Consider the following 20,030-nt stretch of genomic DNA (forward strand, 5'->3'; position numbering starts at 1 on the left):
CTTTCACCTTTCTAATGCTGCCCTCCGCCTACCTCCCTTTCTTTCAGACCAAGTCCGAGTTCACCGTGGAGTTCTCTGTCAGCGACCACCAGGGGGTGAGTGTCCCCTGAGGGTCTGTGGCTCTGGGCGTGGTGGGATCTCTGGGCCCTGGGCGAGGGGAGGCCGGAGGCAGCGGCGGCGCTAACTCCCACTCTCCTCCTGCCAGGTGATCACACGGAAGGTGAACATCCAGGTGGGGGACGTGAACGACAATGCGCCCACGTTTCACAACCAGCCCTACAGTGTCCGCATCCCGGAGGTAGGAGCCCGTGGCAGGTGGTGGGGTCCCGGGGCTGCTGCTCGCCCACCACGGTGGTGTGGCGTGGGCCGAACATCAGGGCCTCTCCTGCTGACACCTTTTCCCCGGGCGTCTACTCTGGGCAGCTTGGTGGCCATGCCGGCCCCTCTGAAGGCCAGGGGGGTGTCTGGTGTTCAGGAAGAGTGGCCAGGCCAGTGGGTGGCACTAGCTTTGCGTCTGAGAAAGGGTCTGCCTTGGTGGGGCCCCCGATGCTGACTGGAGTCAACCAGAGGTGGGTGTTACACCCTCCCTTGTTCCATTCAAGGCCAAGTGTGGGTCCCAGGTAGGGTGGACAAGCTGGCCTCCCCCTAGCCCCTCTGGCTCTGGACAGAATCAGGGCTTGCCGGGACCCAGGGAGCACGTGGTTCCAGGAAGGGCGTCCCCCTGCCCTGCACTCTCGCCCGCTGTCTTGGGCCCCTCATCTGTGTCTCAGCGTGTTTGCTGAGAGTGTGGAGAATCAAGCCACGGCTGGTAATGGAGAAGTATAAACTATTGCATCACAGACACCTCGTCAGTGAGCTGGCTGCTGGCTCCCAGGGGCTCCAGGGTGCTTGTGGCTGGCTGGCTCTCACCTGGGTGGCTGATGGCAGCCATATGGGCTGGCAGTTAATGACACAGGGACCTTGAAGATGCTGGGAAAAGAGTTTCCAGCTGGGTGGCCCTCAGACCTGCCCTCAGGGCTCTGGGTTGGGCTGTGGTGGCAGAAAAGGGTTGGGATGGGAGCCAAGGGATGGAACCTTCTAGAAAGGCAGGCTGGCACCAAGGCCTTAGCGTTCTAATCCCTGTTTGCCATCATTCACCAGTTGAGGGGGCCAAGAGTCTTAGAGAGGATCTATTCTGTTTATAGGTAGGGTTCCGTGTGGGACAGTGAGCTGCCCAAGGCCACATGGCTTTGATTGGGTGCCTCCTGACTGACTGCCAGAGTGAGCTCAGACCCCTCAGGATGAAAAGCACCTGCCTCATGCTCCCCACATCCCCCGTTTCTGCCCTTGTTACTCAGCTGTGAGATGGGAGTGGGGAGGGCAAGCATGTGGAGGGTACAGTCAGGCACAGGTGCCCCGCCCTGCCCTGCACAGCCCAGTCTTGGGAGGCAAAGCCTGCTGTCCTGAGCGGTGGCCGCTGCGCCCGGGGACTGCAGCTTGGCTCCAGGCGCGTGCTCATTTGGAAGTCTCCCTAATTTAATTAAGGGTCTCTACGTGCCAGCCTGCACTCTGGGCCCGGACTCAGAAACCAAGGGCATGGCTCGGAGTTAATGAGCCTCGGACCCATTGCTCAGCTGTCGTCCTGGCAGGCATGGCTGCCCCCTGGTGTCCCTCCTGGGGGCGGGGCGGGTGGGCAGTGGGCAGCAGCCATGGCAAGGGGACAAGCATGCACATCCCTCCTCCCCAGCCCTGGGCCAGAGCCAGACTTTTGCCATCTCTTCCTCCAGATGTGACCTGCACCACCCGGCACTGTTGGAACCCCCTGGGCTCCTCCAAAGGCCCTGGCTCTGGGAACAGAGCCTTTTCAGTCGCTCATTTATATAACAAATATTTACTGAGTGTCTGCGTGGGCTTGGCCCTCGGCCAGGCTCTCAGTTCACAGAGGCCCAGGACATGGATGGCCAGGAGTGAGACCCCAGGCAGGAGACAGGGCCCAGCCCTGCTCCCAGGCTGCTGGATCCCTTTGGTGTGTCCCTATGCTCTCCGGGCCCTAGTCCCCCTCAGCTAGTAGCAGCACAGGGCAGGTGGTAGGACGTGGCCTGCCCGTGCCCATCTGGTGAGAGTGTGGGCTGGGAGCCGCGGCGGCGAGGGATACAACGTCCTTGGAGGAAGGCCCATGTGGCTCACTTGCTCCAGTGTGAACACCCCAGGCCACTCGGGTGGCCTGACACTCGATGCCTTGCTCAGGGCTGCTCAGCATGACCAGTGGGGATGGGATGTCAGCTGGACAGTGGCCGGGCCACTCATGGCTCACAGTGGCCTGGCCCTGCCCAGCCCTGGCCTACTGTGGTCACCTGAGCTAGAACTCGGCTGCCTGGCTCAGGCCCCAGCAAGGGGACCAGCACGGGCCCTGCTGGCCCCTGGCCAACTGCCTATATTGAGGTCACCTTGGAAATTCTAGGCGTCTGCCTCTGAGACGTGTGACAGTGGCAGAGACCTGAGGATATGAACCAGAGAAACAGGAAAGGGCAGGCAGGGCCACCACACACCATGAGGCATGAGTGCCGGGGACTGCCTGAGTGAATAGAGAAATCTCAGCGGGCTTCTCAGAGAAGCGGAGTTTCCAGCAGATGCCGGCTGAGGCAAATAATGGGTGCTGCTGTGCTGTGGACGGAAGAGGCAGGCCGGGGTCGAGACACCCAGCTCTAGTCCTAGCTGTGCCGATAACGGGCTGGGAGTGACTTTGGACCTGTCACTGCCCCTCTGTAGGCTTTGCCCCAATAGCTGTCAAACCGGGGAGCTGGACCAGCCACCCCCTCCCCGGCAGGGCTGACACGTGTGGTGTGATGGTGCCATGTGGCCAAAGAGGCTCCTTATCTGTGGGGGCCTTGCTGCTCCCCCTGCGGCTGCCTCAGCCCCCTGCACCCCACCCCTCGCTCCCCAACCGTCTGCTCCCTGCATCCTGGGCCCCAGAACCCGGGGGGAGGCACAGGGGACAGATGCAGGGAGGCAGACCAGGTCTGTGTGGAGAGGACTTTGCTCACCGAGACGCACACACACGCTGCCCCCCGACCTGCCGAGGAGGCGCTGAGCTCCCTGTCCCTGGAGTTACGCAAACAGAAACAGAAGCTGTCCGGCACTGCGTGCTGGGAAAGCGAGGAGGCAGAGGGCCCCAAACGTGCCCCAAGAGGCCTGTTCCTGCTGCGTTTCTCCTGCGGCTCTGCATCAGTAGGCCGGGGAGGGCCAGCCCAGGAATCTGCATTTTTTTTAACCAAACTCCCCTGGAAACAGTGAGACTGACCAGGTCTGGGGAGCCCTGGAGGGTGACCCAGCAGAGCACTTCTGAGAGGCACTGAGGGCGGCCCCTCCGGGACAAGAACTTTAGCCCATCCAAGGCTGCCTGGAAACGTGACCCAGGGGGGTCCTGGGCCCTGAGTCTGGGGATAGCAGAGGGTAGGAGGCGGCCAAAGCCAGGCCCTGTCCTCTGCCCACCCTGCCCTGGCCCGGCCCAGGCCCCAGGTCAGCAGATGCCAGGCTGGTGTGTGTTTGGGTTTGTTTGTTCTCTGTCCCCTCCCGCCCACCCTTCTCCCCTCGCTGAGCTGTTCTCCATGTAATTATCCATTTTATCAGGGTGAAAGACCCTCCATTCACTTGTCGAAGCCCTAACGAGACAGTGTGGATGCTTTCAAGTCCGTAAAGAAAAGGGAAATCCTGCTAGAATTGGCAACTTAATTCACCAAGCCAGCCTCGACAGACCTCATTAAGTCCCCGTGTATTCATTTCAGGCTAATGGCTGTCATGCTGACTGCTGTTTGATTTGCTGTAATAGACTTTTATGGCGTGCCAATTTGCTCAGACGTGTTTGCCTGTGTCTGTGCCCAGCGGTGCTGCTCCACTACCCCGTCAGGGGCGCGTGCCTACCTCGCTGACCTTCAGCACTGCCCCCGCCCCCTCTGCCCGGTGGTCGCCCCCCAGAGCCATCCCCCTAGCTCCCGACATGCCCTGGGGAAGTGACCTGGGGAGGGGGGAGGGCGGATCTCCTGAGGTTAGCAGTCGCAGTCGGATGGTGCCTGGCGGCTGCCAGGGGGCCCTCTGGAGTTCCAGAGTGGACTTGTCCTTGAACTTCTGACAAAGTCAAGCTCCTTAGCTGGACAGTCAAGGCTTTTATCTGGGCGTCCTCAGCCTGCTTCTCCCAGCTCACCTGCTCCGGCTCCTGCTCAGGAATTGTCAGCCCGAGTGTGTGTCTGTGTGTCTCTCTCTCTCATACACACACACACACACACACACATGCACACGTACACTTTTCTAGCCCCAAGTTTCAGCCCCGCTCTACCTACCCTTCCTTCAGCTCTCCAATCTGCTCTGCCACCCTCTGTCCGCGGAGCCCCGCAGGCTCGGTTCATTTGTTTTCCGTAGATGAACGCAGCAAACGTCTGTTGGACGGGGCCAGGGCGTCCACGCTGACCTGCCTGTGCAGGGTGATGAGCAATTCTGCCAGCTGCCAGCTGTGTGGCTTTAGACAGGTGACGTGGCCTCTCTGGACAGGCAGCAGGGTTGGTCTTGCAGGATTGCCATGGGGGCTGCAGTGATGTTGGCAGGAGGAGCCCCAGGTCAGCCCGTGGCTCACAGTCTGTTCAGTAAGGTGCTGGGGCTTGAGGTCAAGGGCTTTGTCCTTGGGGAGGGAAACTTTGCAAAGAGAAAGGCAAGGAAGTAGGTGTCTGACCACACCTAAACGTATCCCACGCCGTGGTGGCACAGTGTAACGAAAGCGCTGTGGTGGTCTGTATAGGGGCCATTTGTTTGGGATGTGTGGGATGAGTAGGAGGGAGTTAGAGCAGGAGACTGTCTCTGGGTACCATTTACATCCTGGGATCATCAGGTGTCATTGCATATGTTGGAATTTCCCGAAAAGTGAGGTAGATTCTGCCCCTGACCTGAGACCCTGCTGGGGAGGGACCGTGGCTGTGTGCATGCGCGGCCCTTCCAGGTCCCTGCTGTTACCTCGTGGAAACAAGGCCAAGCTGCAAGTAGGTCCCTCGGGTCCCTGCCCAGGTCTTGACAGACAGGTCTCAGCCGGATCTCCTGTGGCTTCAGGTGACCGGGCATCGGCTGGGGACAAGGCTGCTTGTGAGGGAGGGGCTGGAGCTGGGGTGAGAGATGGGAGCCTGAGCCTCAGTGGCTGGGACAGAGGCAGAGGCAGAAGCCAGGTCCCGTTGCTCCATAAGGGCAGGGGAACTGCTCATTCGCCAGACCCCTTAATAGATATGGGAAGGGGGGGGGCGCATCCTTGAGATCATGTGCCGGGAACCGACTCGGCCCGTCCTGTGCTGCCGGTGAGACGCTGCTGGTGGGTCTGCAGTGTCCTACACACCCAGGGCTGTGCCTTCCCGTGGGGTCCCAGTGAGTCCCCACCACCACCTGTGGGGCCATCCCTCTGGCTGTTCCCATTCTACAAATGTGGACGTGGAGCCAGGATGGGGAGACAAGGCCTGATGTGAGGCTGGTGGCAAGTGGCTTCCCTTCCCTGCAAACAAGAAGTGACCTGGGGCGTGGGAGCCTCATCAGGAAGGTGGAGGCAGGCTCAGGCCAGGGTGGATCAGTGCCCAGGGCTGGGCTGCTGCTGTCCACTCTGTCTCTGGCCGGGTCAGTGAGGACCAAGCGCCCAGACCCAGAGCCGCACTGCTCTGCTTGCCTGTGGGGTGACCATGGGAATGAAGGTGGCACCTGTGAAAGGTGTCACTGGTCATCTTGTCTCTCAGGGGAGGGGTTCCATGGCCACAGCCAGGGCTGGCGCTGTGCAGAACAGGGCACATGCACACCTGCCCTGCACCCCACTTCTTCCCAGGACACCCGAAGGAGCCGTCCTCTGTGCCATGGCACATGGGGAGCCCTGAGGTGGTGGACAGGTGAGGCCCAGAGCATGTGGGAGTGCATTTGGCCAAAGACACCAGCTTATTAGTACCCACGGGGCCAGCAGCTTTAACCCCGGTGCCCTCCCCGGTGGGTGCTGAATGATTTATAAACTGCAGCTTTAGGGTGCAGCCAGAGGCAGCAGGGAAGGGGGGTACCTTCTGGCTTGTGCCCACTGCTCCCCCTGAGGTGTCAGCTCCACTCACGAGAGCGCCAGCTCTCCCAGCATGCCAGGGGAGGCAGCTCCTTGACAGGCCGTATTAATTTATCCCCTGGGGCCATGGTGCCCGTGGCCCCCTCTGCATCTCTAACCACCCGACTATTGATCCAGGAGAAGGAGCCAATAAATCATGCCGGGGCCCAGGCTCCTGCGGCCCAGCCTCTGTGGTTTGTTCTCGCCAGCCGGCAGTCCCAGATGATGTCGCCACACCCCTGGGTGAGCACCCTCGGGTGCTTGCCACTCCTCTGCTTGCCTTCCTCTGCCAGCTGAGCGACAAATACCCAGGACCTGCATTGGTCACAGTGGACACGTGCCACTGCTCGAGGCAGCCGGGACAGCAAGCCCTGGGCTGGTGGTGGTGACCGCATCTGCCTTGGACAGAGCAGCGGGTCACCTGTTCCCACACAGTTCTCGGATGGAGGGCTGCACCTTCCTCCTGCTTTTTCTTTTCTTTTCTTTATTTTCTTTTTTTCTTTTTTCTTTCTTTCTTTTTTTTTTTTTTGACAGGCAGAGAGAGAGAGAGAGAGAGAGAGAGAAAGGTTTTCCTTCCATTGGTGCACTCCCCAAATGGCTGCTACAGCCAGCGCACTGTGCTGATGCAAAGCCAGGAGCCAGGTGCTTCCTCCTGGTCTCCCATGTGGTTGCAGGGCCCAAGCACTTGGGCCATCCTCCACTGCACTCTCTGGCCACAGCAGAGAGCTGGACTGGAAGAGGAGCAACGGGGACAGAATCTGGTGCCCTGACCGGGACTAAAACCCGGGGTGCCAGCGCCACAGGCGGAGGATTAGCCTAGTGAGCCATGGGGCTGGCCCCTCCTGCTTTTTAAAGATATATCCATTTATCCGAAAGACAGAGTGAGAGAGTGAGACAGAGAGAGAGTGAGAGATTGAGCGTCCATCTATTGGTTCACACCCCAAAAGCCACGATAGTGGGGACCAGGCCAGACCACAGCCAAGAGCCTGGAACTCCATCTGGGTCTCCCACATGGATGGCAGGAGCCCAACACTTGGGTCCTCTTCCTTTGCTTTCCCAGGTGCATTAGGAAGCGGCTCAGAAGTGGAGCAGCCAGGACTTGAACCGGCGTTCGTATGGGATGCTGGGGTCCCAGGCAGTGATTTAACTCTGTGCCACAACGCTGGCCGAACCTATTCTGATGGTATCATCTTCCTTGCCTCCCCGTGTTTTCCTTCTCTTTCTTTTGTCCTCATGACAACTCTGTAAACGAGGGGGATTATATCCTATTCCATAGAGGGAAACTGAGGCCAGAACAGGCTCACTAGCATCTCCACATCGCCCAGGTCAGAGCTTCAGAGCTCACACCTGGACCCGTCGCATTCCATCCAATGTCCGGCTTCCTATGGGAGCCCTGTCCACTCTCTGTTTTCAGGGTCTTTGCATGTGCCTTTAAAATTTTAAAAATAACTTGAGAGGCAGAGAGACAGAGAGGGCTCCCATCAGTTGATCCCCTCCCCAGATGCCTGCAACAGCCAGAATTGGGCAGGACCAAAGCTGGAAACTGGAAACACAAGCTAGGTCGCCCATGTGGGTGGCAGGGCCCCTGTCGCTGCCTCCCAGGGTCCACATTAGCAGAAAGCTGGGATTCAGAGCAGAGCAGGGACTCGAACCCAGGCACCCCGAGGTGGGACATGGGCATCTTCACTGCTTTTTGTGACTTTGCCACAAGTTGCAAGGATGAGGGCCTGGTGCATCCAGGGGATGTGACTGGGTGCTCTGGGCCTCCTGCCAAGGCTCCTCTGCCCCACAATTCTCACACAAGTGGAGGGGCCCGGGTTGGGGGGACACTGCACTTTGAACTCACTGCCTGCCCTGTACCTGGTGGGCATCCCCGTGATCTAGGGACTCCCCCTCTTGTGGCCCGCAGGGTGAGCGTATCTCAGGGGGCCTCCACCATGGCAGCATCACATGTACACACAGCCAGCCCCCTTGCCTGCAGAGAACACTCTGTGCCTATCTACCACCTCCTCCTGGTCCTTGGGTGCCCAGGAGGGAGGAATGCGGGTGCAGAGGGCTCGGCCCAGCCTCTGCTCCGAGTCTCCCCACTTCTTCCCCCACCCAGTGGGCTGACACCAAGCACCCCTGGACCCTAGCTCACCTGTGACACCTCCTCCTGTGATGCCCATGGGGGTGTGGCCAGAGCTGTGGGCACCTCCACTACCCTGAGCATAGGGAGAGAGGACAGGGAGGGAGTAGGAGGTAGGAGAGCCAGATGTAGTTCCAATGCTGATTTTGTTTTAATGGTAGTAATTCCTAATTACATCGATTTCCTTGCTGATTCTAGCCGGCAGTCTTTAGGGGCCCATAGAATTCTGCGGTGACTGCAGGACCCCTGCCGTGAATACGAAGCAGGGGCGTGTGCTGAGCCTGACGCATGGGTATTGGGAACTCTGGCACGTGCCGGGACGCCCTGTATTGGGCTCTTCTGCCCTTTAAATGCAGAAGCTGGTAGTGGCCTGCGACGTTCAGCCCCATGGCTAGGCCCTCACCCCCAGGTGCCTAGGCTCCATCTGCTGTCTCGCATCTGCCTTCCTCTTTAGGGGTGTCAGCCTGCTGCTGGGGCCTGTTGGGGGCAGGGCGTGAGTCTCCTGCCTGCGCCTCTTTTCCTCTGGACAATGGGGGACCCACAGAGGGGTGGGCTTAGGAAGGCAATGGTCCAGGAAGGTGCCACCTGCAACCAGGAGCCATTTTGTCCTGGGGCATGCTGTGTGGGAGCCATGAACGTGGACTCTGATTCCAAACTGGAAGGCTGAGAACAAGGTGCTGGCTGCAGGAGGCCTTGGTTTCTTCATCCAAGAGACAGGAGTGGGTGGAGTTATGCAGGGTCAGTGAGGGCAGGCGCATGAGCCACAGACCGTCTGCCCAGCCCTGGGAGTGCACGGGGATGGCCCGCGTGATGCTCCAAGGAGGGCACTGTGGGCTCGTTGTTGGCTTCACAGGAGAAGAAGCTTATGTGCAGCGGGAGATGGGAAACAGGTGGGAAATGTGCTACCCAGACGTGGCTGGAGGCAATGGAAACAGTCGCCAGTGGGCATCTCATCCTAGGCCAGGGTGCCGGATGCTTTGAAGCCCGCCCAGAGGATGTGTAGGTGACTCGAGCCAAGCACACACCCTCTGGGTGGTCCCCACATCCGGGGAGACCCCAGCCTTGCCCAGGGCACCCAGTCTGTGTGTTGGAAGCCACTGAGGTCTTGGCGGTTTCTAGGATCTGCACAGCGGCACTCATCCTGGGCAGGAGGTGCAGCCCTGGTTCCTAGCCAGGCCTCCCACAGCCTCCAGACCTGAAGAGACACGCCCCACACTGCGCTGTCTGCCCTGGGTGCCCCTGTTCCTGGGGGCTTTGGGCTTTTGTTGCAGCCGCTCCGCTTCCCCTAAGGAGTGTGAGTATTGTCAGAGCAGCTTGGTGCGGTGGTGGCGCGGTGACATTGAGGCCTGTTTTGATGCTTGCTAGCTCCTGACCCACCTTGTTTCCCACCAGGAGGGAAGAACCGGAGGGAAAGAGCTCCTGGCTGATGGAATTATTATAATTTCTCCCAGTCCACAGCAGCCTTTAATTACTTTGCAACTTTGTGGTGCAGGCTCAGCTCTCCCTCTTTGTAATAGCCTTAAGTGGACCCCGCCTGTCCGACCATTAAAAAGCGCGCTTGTCTCTCAGACGAGATAATACCACCGGGAGATGTCGCCTGGGGCATAATCACTAGGTACGCACGCCGCCTTCTCATCTCCCACCGCCCTGCCCACCTCCCGGGCGCGGGGACCGGCTGCTACCCGGTGCAGAGCGCCTGGTCACATCCTTGTCCAAGGGGTCAGGGATTCGAGCTGGCCCCTTCCCCCCGGAGATGCCTGCTGACCCCTGCTCTGAGCCCAGCCACGCCTCCGGCCAGGCCCAGCACAAGCCCTGCAATTCAGGAGGCGCTGAGCTGTGGGCATGCCTGCCTCTGCTCTCCTCAGTCCCCACCACGGGGTGGGCGGCCACTCTGCTGCTGCCCAGCCTTTGCTCCTGCCGTATCCTCCCCTGAGATGCTGTCCCCAGAGCCCACTGCATGCTCTTCTCACCAGTCAGCCAACCCCGGCTCTTCCTTCCGCGGAACCATCCAGTGGGGCCGGGCCAGGTTGGTCTTCTCTGTACCCATTTTACAGATGAGCAGGCCAAGCGCTGGAGAGGTCGCAGACTTGCCCACACCAATTCCTTTACACGTGGCTGGCTGGGATTCATGTGTCCTTCCCTCCCCTGAACTGAAAGACGCAAGTGCCTGCTCCTTGTGGGGAGGGGGCGCCTTTCCTCTGCCCCTCCCCAGTATCTCAGCCCCATTCCTGGGCAGACCCTCTGCCTCCTGACCGTGGCCTGGCAGGAGAGGCCACCCTCACCAGGGCCCAGTGCTCAGCCTTCCTCAGGTGGGCCGGTGCCCATAAGGTAGGTGCAGCTCGGGGAGTTAGAGCGAGGAGAGCTCAACCGGGGGGTCCGGGGAGACCTGGTGAGTCGCTTTGTGTCCCAGGGCTCAGTTTGCCCCTCTGTTAAATGGGGCTGTCCATGCCCGCAGTGGGGAGACGGAGGACTGGAAGGACAGGAAGCCTTGAGTGTAAATCCTCGTGCAGGTGGCATGGATTAGCTCGCAGGGCATTGTCTCCCAAGGCACTCAAGGGCTTCAACAAATCTAGTTTTCATCTCTTTTTTTTTAATGATTTATTTATTTATTTGAAAGGCAGAATTACAAAGGGAGGGAGAGACTAAGAGAGAGAGAGAGATCTTCCATCTGCTGGTGCACTCCCAAAATTGCTGCAAGGACCAAGGCTGAGCCAGGGTGGAGCCAGGAGCCAGAGCTTCTTCCAGGTCACCCACATGGGTGCAGGGGCCCAAGGACTTGGGCCATCCTCCGCTGCTTTCCCAGGCGCATTAGCAGGGAGCTGGATTGGAAGTGGAGCAGTGGGGACTCAAACTGGCGCCTATATAGGATGCTGGTGTGGCAGACAGAGGCTTTACCTGCTACACCACAATGCCGGCCCCTCGTCTTTGTTTCTGAGTGAGCGTATTACTTAAGCATGCATGTGGAGAGGTGACCGACCAGCGTTCAGCTTCGTATGTCGTATAGCGCGCACGCCGTGTGACTGTTCCAGCCCCAAGCAACACCCTTGGCAGTGCCTGGAAGTCCCATGTGCCCTCCCAGCACCCCCCAAAAGAGTACCTGCTATCGCCTGAGCCCACGGGGATGGGCAGCCCCACGGAGCAGTGTTTGAGCCCCGGCTTCACCTGAGAAACTTAACGTCTCCCGTCAGACGTGTCGTGCTGACACGGGGTTGCTGTGGCACGGGTGGCAGGACACTCAGCCTGCACAGGGCACCCTGCAGGACTGTCTCCGGTCCCTCTAGACGCCATCTGGGTTTTGGAGGAGAGAGGTTAGGTTTGGCTTGAAGTTGTGGTTTCAGGATCAGGTGGGACGTAGGGTACAGCTTTGATGACAGCGCTCTTGCTGCAGTCCCGGGGCGGGGGCAGAGGCCATCACACAGTGAGACAAGGCATGTGTGCATGTCAGTGGGGTCTCTTGTAACCACGGATGCCCTCCCCCAGCAGCCTAATCCAATCCAGCCCCCCACTACCACCACCAAGGCCTCGCCTCAGTGCCGTAATTGGGTGAAATTCACACCCTGCTAGTGCCGTTGGTGTAAGGCTTTGGGGACTAAACTCTGCATTCTGGGCACAAATACTAAATTGTAGCAGGAGTCACCAGTGGCCATGGAGCTGCCCAGGGGCTGGGGTAGGAGCGGAAGAAGTGGGTTGAGAAGAAGGAAAGGGACAGGAGCAGGGGGTCCCTTTGCCTCGTGCTGTCTCCTGTGGTCCTCAGAGCTGTCCTTCCAGTTAGTAAGATGTACCAGGCCTGATGTGACAGCTGGGGACAGGCCCAGAGAGGGGCAGCGATTCGTCCAGAGCCACACGGCCAGACTCAGGTCTCACTCTCTTTGTTCTGCCCCCACAGCAAGGCCAGACGCACGCAGCGCTGGGCACCCGCTCGGGGCTCAGGGCTCTGGGCAAGGCCATTGCCTTCGGAGGAGGAGCAGCCCTGGGTCTGGGGAAGTGGGAGGGAGCAGGTGCATGGCTGGGGGAGGGGCGTGCTTCCGAGGTGACCTTTCCTGTGTCCCCACACCTCCAGCCTCCCGCAAAGCTGCAGTCCGTATCAGCAACCCAATCTCAGGCCTGCATGGAAAACACGAAAATCTTTCAAGGCTTCTTAGCAGCTCGAATGGATTGCTTTTCTTCTCTTCGCTTTCCTGGGCAGGACTGGGCAGGGCCAGGGCAGGAGAAGGGAAAGAAGAAATTCTTGCAAAGCATTGTCTTTCTCCTCCCCTTGCCTCCCACCCACCCCCACCCCAAACTGATCCCCTGAATTCGGGGGCTACCAAACCTTGAAAGAAAATCGTGTTGAGCCCAGCCCCAGGGACGGAGAGGAAGGAGGTGCGCGGCAGCTATCAGGGCGGAAAGCCCTAAATGGTGCGGAAGTAATGCCTAAAGCGTGCTGGCGATTGCAGCCATCTCCATGGGCGCGGCGAGAAACCAGCGTGGCCTCGGGGTCCCGTTAACTGTTGCCGCGCAGAAAGGCGGTGTGGGGCAGAGACGCACGTTCATTCAGCTGCACCGAGTCCCCATGCTGTCCGAGGGGTGTTGCAAAGCCCCTCCTATGGTAGTCTCAGGGTGATGACCAGAATCCCCAAATGCTGGCAGGTCCTGACTCCCTGTCCTCCCTCCAACCTCCCCTCGCATGTTCCTCCCCTTGCTTGTCTGCCTTCCTGCCCCTCCACTTCCTTTCCTGCCGCTGAGGGTGCCATGCCACAGGGCCTTTGCACAGACTTTGCAGCTGCCTCTTCTGCATCACCCTGCATCCTTGTCCCGAGCTCTTGCTTTCCCCCGAGGTCTCTGATCCCTGATGGAGCCCCCTTCCCTGTGCAGAGCAGGCTTCTGGGCCTTCGGAGCACCCCAGCTCTGGTCTTGGAGTGCGATTACACCTGCAGGGCTGTTGATCACCGTTGGTCTCGTGCATGTGGCCTTGAGCCCTGGGAGAGCACAGGCAGGTGCATGTGGTCAGAGCCTCAGGGCCTGGTGCCCCACGGTGGTTTGCTGCATGATGCAGACCCTGCCACGGGGGGCACCTGCAGCCCACCTCCTGGACCCGGTCCTCAGAGCCCTGTACCCCCAGCCAAGGCTGAAGGTATTTCAGAAGGGCCCGTGTCGTGTCACCGGGGTTCCAGGCGGCCGACAGGGAGAGGGAGACGCCTGGCACAGGCTGCTGGGGGAAGGTTTGCCTTGCAGTCGTGGCCTCAGGACCAGGTGGGCCCGGCGCAGCCTCCTGGGGTCCCTGCTGCTCCGTTTGGCCCAAGCTGGAGGGAGCAGGATCCACCTGGGTGGAGGCAAGCAGAGGGGCCTGCCTGGCCTCTGGGCTCTCCACATGCGTCTTTATTTCTGGGGCTGGGGTGGAGGGAGAGCCCAAGAGATGGAAAAGGCAGCCTCGGAACCAGGCTCAGAGGGGCCGCCGCTTCCCCGTCTGTCTACGCCACTCGCCGGACGCCTGGGCCCTCCAGCCCCACGTGCCAGAGCTCAGGCGCTCATTGAAGACGGGGTCTGTGCCTTAGGACTGCCAGGAGTCTGAACAACAACAACAATAACAGTAACAGAGACCCGCAGCCCTCCCTCCCCGGTGCGCTCTGTCCAGCCCGTGACGTGGGTACTGACTGAGGTCAAGCCAGTTGCCCACGGCACTGGGGTGCGGGCCCCGCGGGTCACTCCCGGTTGCCGTGGCTCCAAGGTCAGAACATGCAGGGTGTTCACGTCTCAGGCGTCGACTATGTGTGCCTGAGGTTCCCAGAGAACCCAGCAGGCCGCAGACCGCTGTGAGTCGGGGCCAGGCTCCTAGGCGGTGTCTCCCCGTCTCCCACTTGCCAGCTCAGTGCCCAGGGCCTGGGCCAGCAGGGGTGCCAGACAGCTGGCCCGGTCCTCGAGAGCCAGGCGGACAGCTGTTCCTGGAGAGACGCCTCCCCTCCTTCCCCCTGCATGGGCGCCCACAGGCGCGCACGCCCCTGGGCCGCCGCCTCCCGTCCTGGGTGTCTCCCTCACGGGTCAGCGCCCTGGAGTGCTAAATCATGAGCAAATCGGCCGCAGCCAGCGCCAGCGGGAGGCCAGGAGGACGCGGGGAGGGGACGCTGCCGTCAAGGCCATTAGCAGCAAGCTGGCCAGGCAGACGAAGCACAGCTGATTGGGAGAGAATGCCCAGCCTCCCCTCCGGGGTGCTGTGTGTGGCCCCCCGAGGTGTGACGTGGGAGGGGACAAGCCTGGCGCTCGCCGAGGACCCTCTGAGCTCACTGGTCCATGGCGTGGAAGCGTGATCGCCCACCCCCAGCCACCGCAGTGAGCACAGTGTTCAGAAGGGGGCAGTTGCTCCCTTCCTTGCCGGGGTTTAGGGATGTTCCATCTTGAAGGCAGCAGAGCAGCAAGACTCCACAAGTGATTTAGCCGCCTCTGAGCCCTTGGTTTTGTCATCTGTGAAATGGGGACAATCATGAAACCACTCTGGAAGGCTGTGGCAGTGTGTGTGAGGCACTGAGGAATGGGACTTCCCTGGCACACGGCAAGCGCTCCAGGAGCTGAGAAGGGGTGGCGGCTTCTGCAGGTCCCAGCAGGTGTAGGGAGGGTACAGACACACTGGTTGCCACCCCAACTCTTTGGACAGGGACAAACCTCGCCCCCTCGCCCACCACGGCTGCAGGGGATCCTGAAGGAGTCTGACACTGGGATTCTGCCATGTGTCTTTGGGCCTCAGTCTACCCACGTGAGCAGTGGGTTTCATAACCTTGGCTCTGGCAGCCTCCTGGCAATGAAGCAGAGGAGCCAATGGGCATCCAGTGCCGTGTGACTGAGAGGACAGCGCCCCAGGTCAGGACCCTGCTGGCCAGTGCCAAGAGGCTGTGGGACCAGGAGGGGCCTGGATGGCATTCCTGTCACACCAAGGGGACAAGGCAGGGCCAGAGGCAGGACAAGGAACACCATCCTGGGGGGGGGGGGGGGGTCACTCTGCGGAGACTTGGGTCTTGGGTCTCTGTCTTCTGTGCCCAAGGCAGATCATAGGTCAGTCCAGTCCCAACAGCTGATGGGTGGGGTCAGGGCATGCACTGGTAAACTGAGGCTGGGCGCTGCTGTGGTGTCACTGGAGGGCTGGGCGGGGGCGTCGGGCGGCAGCCCCATCCCTTCTGCACGGCTGGTTCTGCAGCCGGCCTGCAGCAGACACGGCTTTTTTGTTTTTGGTTAAGAAGCCTCATTGGAGCGTTATGATATTGGAATGTGAAGGGTAATTGAGCTGAAAGCTATTCTCTTCCTGCGACCGGCGCGATAGGAGTGATTGAGTCGCCCGGGGCCTCCGCGCCAGCCTGGGAATCCTGATGCAAGGACTGTGGAGAGAGGGGCTCGGCTAGCCGGCTCTGGGCTCCCGACCCTGCGGGCCCGGGTCTGCTCCCAGCATGCTCCCCCCGACGCCAGGCCGCACGGCTGAGGCCCCTGGCGTGCTGGGATAGTAGGGGTCTCTGCCAGTGGTGGGTCTCTGGGGAGGGGGGCTGGACCGTGGACGGAAACCGACAGCATAGGCTCCTGCCTGGAGGCCTGCCTGCTCCTCCCTGCTTCTGATCGGACTCACCCCTTTCCTGGGCTCACCGGAAGGGTCTCTCTCGTCTGAGTCTCTGCCTCCTGAGCCGCCCCACCCCATCGGCCGTGTTCTGTCTGACCCCTGCTGGTGGTTGGACAACCCCCGGTGTTTTCTGCGCCAAATTTTAGCACACATACGAATTGCCCCGGCTTCTTGTTCGAATGCAGGGCCTGATGCAGTGGGTATGGGCGGGGGCCTGGACCCTGCATTTCTGCCAGGCTCCCAGGCGATGCCAGTACGGCAGGTCCTCCCGTCTTCCTTTGAGGACTAGGGCTCTAGGAAGACATCAAGGCCAGGCCAAACCAGAGGGATCCAGGTGTTCAGCATGGGGCCCAGGCGCGAGGGAGCCACCCAGGGTAGTGACAGTCGGTTCCCCAGCAGGGCTGCCCTTGGTGGCTGTGGGCGCGGTGCCCTGAGCAAGGGGAAGGTGCCGGCCAAGTGCAGCCCCAGCGTTGCTCTTGCAGCTTTGCCCCCTGGAGCTGGGGCACGTATGCTGGAGAACGCGCGCTGTTCTCCGCACCGGGGACCGTTTGCTCGGCGAGCTGGGTGCTTGCTCTAAGGCCATCTCTCTCTCTCTCGTTTTGTACAGAAGCACCAGCTGGGTGCCCATGCAGGAAATCTCACCCTGGGCACACTCTGAACCACACACGGACTCCCAGTCCCCTGCACGGGTTCACATCTCCCTGCGCAGTACAGAAAAAGCCCCAGGAGAAGGGAGTGCCTGGGGCTCACACCCCAGCCTGTTTCCCGCTCCGTCACTGCAGCCCCCACCTGAGTGGGGATGGGGTCTCAGGGCTGCCGGAGCCCCGGGAGCTCGAAGTGCAGGCTCCTCCTGCCTCCTGCGCCTCCCGGCCCACGGAGCTCAGCTGGATGGGACTCTCGTTCCCAACATGGGGTGGGGACCTGGGAGGGGATCCTCAGCCCCTGCCCTACCCCTGCCACTGCCCACCCCAGTCCCCAGTGCCCGGTGCACACACTAAGATCAGGCGCTCTTCCTGGCCGGTTATTAATGGCTGCACAGGCAGAGCTGAACGGGTCCCATTAATATGGGCTCCAGCAGCTGCGAGGCCCCGGGCGGTGCTGGGAGGCTGCCCTTATCTCTGCCAGCCAGGCTTTCCTGGCATGGGACTCCCCTAGCACATCATGAGCTGTCCTTGGGGCCCTTGGGCGCACATGCCAGGCCCGGTGAGGAGCCGGGCCCATTTCTCATGGCTCGGCCCCGCTAAGCACAGGCAGTCTTCCTCGCATCCCATGGTGCCCACGGGACAGGTGGACGGGCATCTGCGGGACACCGAGTCCCTGTCCCAACCCCAGCTGGCCTGTTGTGCCAAGGGCCATGGGGACTGCATTGTTCCCCCTGCCTGGCTGGCTTGTCCTCGCAGGGCGGTTGTGGGAAGCTGGGTTGCAGCCCTGCACGTGAGCAGAGCCATCTCCTCTCCTTTCTCCCTCTTTCCCATGCACCTGCCATTCCAGCAGCCTCCGGTCTCACGTGCCCCTGACCAGGGCTGGCATCTCTGGAGGCCGTGCATGACCAAGGGGAGAGGGAGAGACCAGGCAGCTCAATTTCCCAACTCAGAACCAGCAGTGAGCAGCATGACGTGCACGGCCAGTGTTCATCGAACGTGCTCTCTGCCCGGCACTGTCTAGGTCTCCTTCCGTTCTTCACCCACTTGGGAGAAAGGTGCGTTCGCTCTTGCTGGTATGCAGGTGAGGAGGCAGAGGGGGTAGAGGACTGCCCAAGGTCACACAACTGGCTAGTGGATCCCAGAATATACTTGGCAGTGGAGCCTCTGTCAGCACATTTGGCTGGGTCAAGGTCATGGTCTTGGCTCCAAGGCCATGCAGGATGTTCAGGCTTCCCTGCATGATAAGGAAACTCTGCCTGTGCTTCCCTGCCCTTTGCACCCTGCCAGTCTGTGTTTGTTGGCTGGGATTCAGGTCCAGCTGTTGTCATGCAGCTGCTGGAAGCTGCTATGGAGGTAGGCCCATTAGCACTAGCGTGTGACCGCTGGCAGCTTGGGACTGGCTTATAAGGGCCTGTGAGGAGCAAGGAGACCTTCAGATCATTCCCCCCACCCAGGACTTCAGCAGCCCTAGACCCTTGGGCTGCATTGCTTGATTTTTGCCAGGGATAGCAATGCTAGGATCCTGAAGCTACATCATGGAGGGTTTCCAGACTCCACTAGCACTGACCTAGCCCCAAAGTATTGCATTTCTTCAGTGCCAAGATGCCCATTTGCTCCTCAGTTTACAGTGTATGGACTTGAGATGTGTCTGGGTTAGTTGACTAGAGTCTCTTACACAAATACTCATACACACCCCTCCCTTTACAAAGTGTGACTGCTCTGGGCTCCTGGAAAAGTGGGTGGGGGCACTCCTCCCAGCCCCACAAAGGCAGGCTGGGGAGAAATGAGGAGCTGGGGCAGAGGACAAGGGAGCCTCCAGAGGCCATCCCTGCCCTACACCTGGCTGTGGATATGCACTCACCACATGGATAACACGTGGTACTTCCTGTGCAGACAGGAAGTGCTGCCATATTTTACTCTTGCACTCTTCCTGGTTCAACATCAGTGTGACCCCTCAGGCCCAGTCTCTGGCCTTGTCCTCTGACCTCTGGGTGTGCTATTCAGAGCCAGAGAGGGGAGTGGCAATGTTCATTTTCCATTCTGCGCATGCATGGGCCGAAGAGTTTGGAGCAGAACTGAGTATTTCCCATTCTTGTTCAAAAGACCCCAAATCCCCAAGGAAACTACAAGCCAGCACCTCCCAGAAAAGCAGCACCCCTCCAGAGACCCCTGATGGCCTCAGCAAGAGACAGAAAGGGCCGTGACGCCTCTGAGGCCTGAGACCTGGGGCCCTGAGTCCGTGTGAGGTGTGAGGGCCCCCGGAGGCGGCCAGCGGCTCCCCTCCCTGTGCAGCGCTTCCCAGCAGCCCTCAGCGAGGAGAGTTTAATTGATGAACGTGTTCCTAGGTAGCTGTCACATGTCTTGAGCTCATTACAGCCCCATCTGCCTGTCGCCGAGGCCACTCTCCCGCCAGCCCCCGGTTCTGTCTGGAGGGGAGAGCCTGCAACAAGAGCAGCTGGGGTCTGAGGCCCATGAGGACCTTGGAGAGCCCAATCAGGGTAATGGCAGGCGCTGCTTCAGGAGAGCTGAGGGGGCGGGACTGGAGGAGGTGAGTTAACCCTTAGCTTCCGGATGCAGAGCCTGGGGCCATAGCCAGGCACACCGCACTGGGGCCGCTCTGCCGTGTACCCTCCCTGAGGTCCACTTGGCGCTCCCTGGGTGCTGGCTGGCGGCTCAGAGGCCCCAACCCTGAGCCTTTCTTACACCAAGGACTAGCCCTTTCCCACTAGTAGCACTGCATTGACCCGTCTCCATGTGCCCAGTGCTGTGTCCTCCACGTGGGTGACACCCCTGTGTTCCCGTGTCCCCTGCTGGCGTTCAGTGAGTGTCTGCCGGAGCAGCATAGTGCGCTGCAGAGCCACAAGGCCCCTCCAGTTCTGGGCCTGTCTCCGCTCCCCAGCATCCTACCTCTGGCTTCCTCTCCTGCGCCATGAGGACGCGACACCTCCCTGCTGTGCTGCACTTAGCTCTCGGTTTTAAAGGGGATTTTTTTTTTTTTTTTTTGACAGGCAGAGTGGACAGTGAGAGAGAGAGACAGAGAGAAAGGTCTTCCTTTGCCGTTGGTTCACCCTCCAATGGCCACCACGGCTGGCGCACTGCGGCGGCGCACCGCGCTGATCCGAAGGCAGGAGCCAGGTGCTTCTCCTGGTCTCCCATGGGGTGCAGGGCCCAAGCACTTGGGCCATCCTCCACTGCACTCCCTGGCCACAGCAGAGAGCTGGCCTGGAAGAGGGGCAACCGGGACAGAATCTGGTGCCTGGCTGCTGTTTATTGGGCCCTGCCCTCCAGGAACCTCCAGTCTAATGGAGGAGGCAAATGGAAACCCACAGCCTCCTGAAGCAGGGCAGATGCTGGCCATCAGCACCCAGCGGGAGCGCCCCCCCACCCCCCACCCCGGAGAAAGCTGAGCCTGAGCAGAGAGCCCCATCACAAAGGACCCGCACCGCCCAGCCCCACTCTGCTCTGCACACTCTCCTCTTGCTGGGGCGGGGGCCTGAGGCCCGGACCAGATGCCATGGTGGCTGTACCTTTGGGGAGGGGCTCTGGTGCTGCAGGTGGATGGGTGGCGGGGCAGGGTGTGTGGATATAGATTCCCAGCCC

General features: G+C 60.5%; 1 protein-coding gene across 3 annotated transcripts in view; it reads left to right on the forward strand.

The window, feature by feature from the left end:
- The window catches only part of CDH23 (cadherin related 23), a 361,784-nt gene that overhangs the window by 100,492 nt on the left and 241,262 nt on the right, over positions 1-20,030 (forward strand). For all 3 annotated transcript variants that reach the window (XR_011382433.1, XM_070057798.1, XM_051823796.2), the window contains exons 5-6: positions 48-95; positions 206-298. Coding sequence is in view for 2 of the 3 variants with exons in the window: in XM_070057798.1 (XP_069913899.1) it covers positions 48-95; positions 206-298 (141 nt within the window). In the remaining variant the exon portion in view is untranslated. The remainder of the gene's footprint in view (positions 1-47; positions 96-205; positions 299-20,030) is intronic.

The sequence above is a fragment of the Oryctolagus cuniculus genome, chromosome 15 (assembly GCF_964237555.1).
Source record: "Oryctolagus cuniculus chromosome 15, mOryCun1.1, whole genome shotgun sequence".
NCBI classification, from domain to species: Eukaryota; Metazoa; Chordata; class Mammalia; order Lagomorpha; family Leporidae; genus Oryctolagus; species Oryctolagus cuniculus.